The 6,000-nt window shown below is 40.7% G+C and overlaps 1 protein-coding gene across 1 annotated transcript; it reads left to right on the top strand.

The window, feature by feature from the left end:
- Positions 1–1,024: 1,024 nt before the first annotated feature.
- Positions 1,025–2,064, top strand: CDR1 (cerebellar degeneration related protein 1). The gene is given in 4 exon segments (XM_041740502.1): positions 1,025–1,081; positions 1,219–1,507; positions 1,510–1,631; positions 1,633–2,064. Coding segments are annotated over 4 exon segments (900 nt in total).
- The last annotated feature ends 3,936 nt before the right edge of the window (positions 2,065–6,000 follow it).

Genomic DNA, 6,000 nt, shown 5'->3' with positions numbered 1-6,000 from the left:
GTCCCACATCAGGATCCCTGCATGCAGCCTGCTTCTTCCTCTGCCTGTGTCTCTGCCTCCGTGTGTGTGTGTGTGTGTGTCTCATGAATAAATAAATAAAATCTTGAAAAAAAAAGAAAGTGTGCCTAGTTCCACATACATGGGCAAGGGAATAATAGTAGCTAGTTGAGGAATGAGATCTGTGAATACAAATAGGTTCTGATAGTGGCAGCATGAAGTAGACCATTTGTATATAAGATCTGATAATAGTCTGCACATAAAATAGGAGCAATCAAGCTTTGGATCCCATAATTCTCAACTTGACTTTCAACAGCAGAGATTATAGCATAGTGATTGGGATCATGGACTCTGGCAACAGGCTAAGCTGGGTTCAACAGGCTAGCTAGGTCTATCATTTATTAGTTGTGTCCTTTGAACAAGTTACTTCCCCTCTGTGTGTCAGTTTCCTCATCTGTAAAACGGAGATGATAGTACCCACCTCAATGGGTTCTTGTGAAAATTAAATGAAGTGATGCATTAGAACAGTGCCTGGATGTAGCAAATGCTATGTCAAATGTTATTATTATTATTATTATTATTATTATTATTATTATTATTAGCTAGTCACATTAAGATCAAACAAAAAATTGGCGGTATAAGAAATGGATAAATACATTGTATGTTCACTCTAACTGAAATAACAGTCTCTAAACAGGAATTTTTTCTTATTAAAATAAGAATTTAATTTGCACCTAACCATAGTTGACTATATAAAAACTTTAAGCATTAGCCAAGTAGCAAAATTTATCACAGCAATCCCTTCAATGTACTTATTTTACAGAAGCTGTCTTATGAACACTTATCTTAAAAAGCTGTGAATAAATACACATTTCCTAACAGCGAAAAAATACTATTAAGCTTCAATATGGTGGATCCATAGAATCTGGTCTATAAGAAGGATGGCCTTATTTAAATTTTTTGAGGCTAATTCTACTGGAAGCAGGATTATTTGTGTTGGAAGACCTGTCTGTGGAAAGATCTGAACATGGAAAGGCTCGGACTTGGGAAGACTCCTTTTAAAAAGGTCTGGACCTGGGGAAAGGTCAGAAGACCTGGACTATGTAACATGTTAGAATACCTGGATATCGTAGACACCGGAAGACCTGAATGTTAGAAGGCCGGTACCCTGGAGGCGTCGGAAGACGTGGATATTGAGCCCACTGTTGGAAGACTGGGTAGTTGTCGGAAGACGTGGAGACGCTGGAAGACGAAGAGATGCCGGAAGACGTGGAGATGCAGGAAGACGCAGAGATGCAGGAAGACGCAGAGATGCTGGAAGACGCAGAGATGCTGGAAGACGAGCAGATGCTGGAAGCCCTGGAGATGCTGGAAGCCCTGGAGATGTAGGAAGACAAGGATTTTCTGGAAGACGTGGCTTAGTTGGAAGACGTGGATTTTCTGGAAGACGCAGATTTTCTGGAAGACGTGGCTAGGCTGGAAGACATGTATTTGATGGAAGACACACAGCTTTGCTGGAAGACGTGGATTTTCTGGAAGCCATGGATTTGATGGAAGACATGGATTTTCTGGAAGACCTGGAGGTCACTGGAAGACATGGATTTCCTGGAAGACATGGCTTTTCTGGAAGACGTGGATTTTTCAGGAAGACCCGAATTTTCCGGAAGACCTGGATTGTTTGGAAGACATCGATTTGCTGGAAGACCTGGAGGTTACTGGAAGACATGAATTTTCTGGAAGACGTGGATCTCTAGGAAGACGTATATTTGTTGGAAGACTTGGATTTAGTGGAAGACATAAATTTTCTGGAAGACGTGGCTTTTTTGGAAGACCTGGATTTATTTAGTGGAAGACATAAATTTTGTCTGGAAGACGTGGATTGACTGGAAGACTGGCTTGGTGGAAGACATGGATTGGTTGGAAGACCTGGATTTTTCCGGAAGATATGGATTTGGTGGAAGACACAGATTTTTCTGGAAGACGTGGACTGAGTGGAAGACCTGGATTTCTTTCCGGAAGACATCAACTGACTGGAAGACCTGGATTTTTCCGGAAGACATAAATTAGCTGGAAGACTTGAATTGATTGGAAGACTTGGATTTGGTGGAAGACGTAATTTTTTCTGGAAGACGTGGATTGGCTGGAAGACCTTGAAATTGCTGGAAGACGTGGATTGTCTGGAAGACCTTGAAATCATTGGAAGACGTAGATTTTCTGGAAGACGTGGATTTTCCTGGAAGATACGGATTTTGTGGAAGACCGAGAATTACTGGAAGACGTGGATTATCTGGAAGACGTGAATTTTCTGGAAGACTAGGATTAGCTGGAAGACCTTGATGCTGTTGGAAGACTTGGAATTTGTTGGAAGACTTGGAGTTGCTGGAAGACCTGGAGTTGTTGGAAGACTTTGACACTGGCGCCATTGGAAACCCTGGACATTGGAGACATTGCAAGCACAGGATGTTGGAGACATTGGAAGCCTTGGATTTTGTGGACATTGGTTATTCTGGACATTGGAGACTTTGGAGACCTTGAATGTTGGAATTCATGGGTACCAGAAGCCCTGAATACTAGAGACATTGTAAGTCCTGTACTTTGGAAGCCCTAAACATTGAAAGATACAGATAATAGAAGATCTAGACAATTAGAAACCCTAAAATTGGAAGGCCTGGGTATTGGGAAACATTTGGAAAACCTGGGTATTGACACATTCATGTTAAGACATAGAATTTGGGAATTGTAATTTTCATGATGCTGGAAGTCAAGGGTGTTGGTTAGCCCCAGACATTAGGAAACTTGGACATTAAGATGTCAGGATTTTAAAAGACCTAGTCATTCAGACATTGGGGATGTCGGAACACCTAAACACTAGAAGACCAAGTTCTTAGAGATATTGAAACACTTGGGCAGTGGAGGTATGGTGATAATGAGATACTACAAAACCAGAATTTAGGAGATACTGAAGGTTGTAGGAACTGAATGATGTAAGCACTAGAAGATATTATAAGAGCTGGACTTGGACACCATGAGACATGTGGACTCTAGAAGACCTGCATATAGGACTCACTGGAGGATTGGGAACATAGAAAAAATGGAACTTAGAACTCTGGACCCAGAAAAACAAAACCTAGATCTTGAAGATTGACTGTTGGAGAAAGTAGAAGACCTAGGCTTTTAATTTCCCTGATATTGAGGAGATTAGAAAACCCACATTGGAGATGCTTCAGGCCAGAGAGTGGAAGACATATTTTAACATTTAGAAGATCTGGCAATTGGAGATGTTGGAAGCTCTGGTGCTCAGGAAACCTGATGTTAGAGACACTAAAGAATTGAAAGTCCTAACCTTAGAGATGCTAGAAGGTCATGTTGAAAGAACTGGCAATGTTGAAAGACTTTCATATTAGGACCTGATATGACATTTGAAGACATATCATAAAGCTACTCTAGTAGTCTTTATGTCTAGGACATCTCTTTCGCTAAAAAGAAAAACACAGAGAAAGGACATTTTGGGAAGATGACATAGAGGAAGTGGGAAATTCAAGTAAAAGCAAGTCATTTGAATGGGTTGGAATCTATTTTCATGGTCCCAATGAGCTAGCTTTCTAGATCCATCTTGTTAGATGGGATGGAAACAATGAATTGCCAAAGAATAAGTAGTATCAAGGCATGGAGAACTTCATGGTTTTAGGTAGGAGTCAGCAAATGTTTTCTGTAAATACTTAAGTTTTTAAAGGCCATATGGTTTCTATGGCAACTACTCAACTCTGTCATTAAGTGTAGCCACAGACAATACATAAATGAGTGGGTATGGCTGTGCTGCAATAATACTTAATTTAAAAAAAAAAAAAACAACAGTTGGGCCAGATTTGAACCGGGGGCCTTAGTTTGCCAGGGCCAGCTCCTTATGCCAAATCTAGGGTATAGTAAGTATAGTGAGTACATTCCAGGCTAGCAGCCACATGCCAAAGAATGAGTAGAGCAATTCGAAGCCTGGTGGTAAATAAAGATACTATGTATGTGATGATGCTCAGGATAGGAGGCTAACAAGAACCTAAGGATGGAGTTTAGATCTCTACTTAATTATTTCAGGGCCCTGACAAGGATATTTGTATTCAGAGCCAAAATTAAATGGGTAGCATCCAGGACTCCAGGTAAGGGGTGGGTAGGGTTCACATACCCTAATTTGGTAGGCTGGAAGCTTAAAAAGAAAATTAAAGAAGAAAGTCACTTTTACAGACTGAGGTTATCCTTCCAGGACTAAGCACCACTCACCCAAAGAAAGGGAGTCCTCAGCCCAGGACAGACAAGAAGGGGCAAAGCCCTCACTCTACTTCCCATGTTCTTCTCATTAGCCGGAGCCAAGTTTAGGTGTTTGTAATGCTGGAGGAGAAGAAGAAGGAGACTACGGCTTTGTAGTCTCATCTCAGGCACTCTGGCTCCAGCTAATAAGTCTAATTTATGTTCTTACCCACCAGAGCTTAAGTGACAAACTTAAGAGATCAGGGCTGAGGTATAGGCTAAGATTCTTAGTGCTTAATCAGATAGGGCTGAGGAAGTCACAGACTATCACATAAACGTATGAAAGAGTATACTGGCAGACAAAACCAATTCCAGAACACTGGGACTGGGCTGTGATTTAAAGGTTAAATAGTGGAATATATAGACAGTGGGCAGCCACTGAAGATTTTTTGAACAAGGAAGTACCACAATCAGAGCTGTACACAAGGAAAGTTCATCAAGAAGCAAAGCGCTGAAGACTACCAGATATATATATACCAGGACATCAAAGACTCCCCGTTAAAGCAGTAAAAGGGTCGGGATGTGAGTTATGAGGCCGCTCTAATCATCCAGGTGAAGTGGTAAATGAGGCCAGAAACAAGGCAGTGACAGCTCCGTTGCTCAACAGATCCAGCATTGGGATTATGATGAATACTCAGCATTCGGAAAGCATGATTTTAAACTTCTTGAATGCTACCAGAATACACGGAATGACAAAGCTGTTCAGAAGCTAGTTATGAGGAATTGTGCTCACCTAGCAGCATTACTTGGATATCCAATTCTCCCTCAAAGGCAGCTAAGCTAATAACTTGGTGGTTTAAGCAAAGTAGGTCCTACATAGCTGTATCTTTAGCTCCTATTAACACAGTGTGAGTTAATTATCTCAGAAGTGGAACCAAGTGGATGGACTATTTTCTAGAGACTAGGAATACATCCATGAGAAAAAAAGTCATTAAAAGTAACCACTATATAAATAAATACCATGCAATGATACCTACATTATAAATAAATCATATATAAATAATAAAGCTGCAGGTCAAGGAGTAACATCGGGACAGAGGAATTACTGTTTCAGGTCTGTTTCACAAGCAAAAATAAATACTGAAAATCGATTTTTATTCCTTCTCTCTTCTTAAAACAATCATGCATACTATTTTTTGAGGGAAATCAGATAAATACCAAAGTAATAAGATTTTGCAAAAACAGGAGTAAACTATCGTATTTATTTCTATAATGTTTCTTATAATAATAATAATAGCAACAATTTATTGAGCGCTTGCTATGTGCCAGGCACCGTACTAAGCGTTTCTTATACTCTCATAGCAATCCTATAATGCAGGTATTTTTGACCCCGTTTTACAGATTAGAAAGTCAAGTCTGAAACGGTTAAAAAGCATGCCCATAGTCACATAGCTGCTAACTGGCAGGGACAGGATTGAAAGCAGGTCTGATTCCACAGCCTGGGCTCTAGGCTGACTTGTCACACCCCAATAACCCAAGGGTTATCCTGACAGGACTAAGCACCACTCACCCAAAGACAGGGAGATCCCCGGTCCAGGGCAGGCAAGAAGCCAGTGGCGAAGCCCCTCCTTATCTAAGTGCCATGTTCTTCTCATTGTGGCCCTCATCACACCACTGCCAATTAATCAAGAGCCAATTCTAGGTATTTGCAAAAATGGGTTAATTATATCATTGGCTTTACGTAGTCATGCAAGAAAGATGGAA

This window comes from Vulpes lagopus, chromosome X, assembly GCF_018345385.1.
Source record: "Vulpes lagopus strain Blue_001 chromosome X, ASM1834538v1, whole genome shotgun sequence".
Taxonomy (NCBI): domain Eukaryota; kingdom Metazoa; phylum Chordata; class Mammalia; order Carnivora; family Canidae; genus Vulpes; species Vulpes lagopus.
This window is presented reverse-complemented; position numbering and strand designations above follow the sequence as displayed.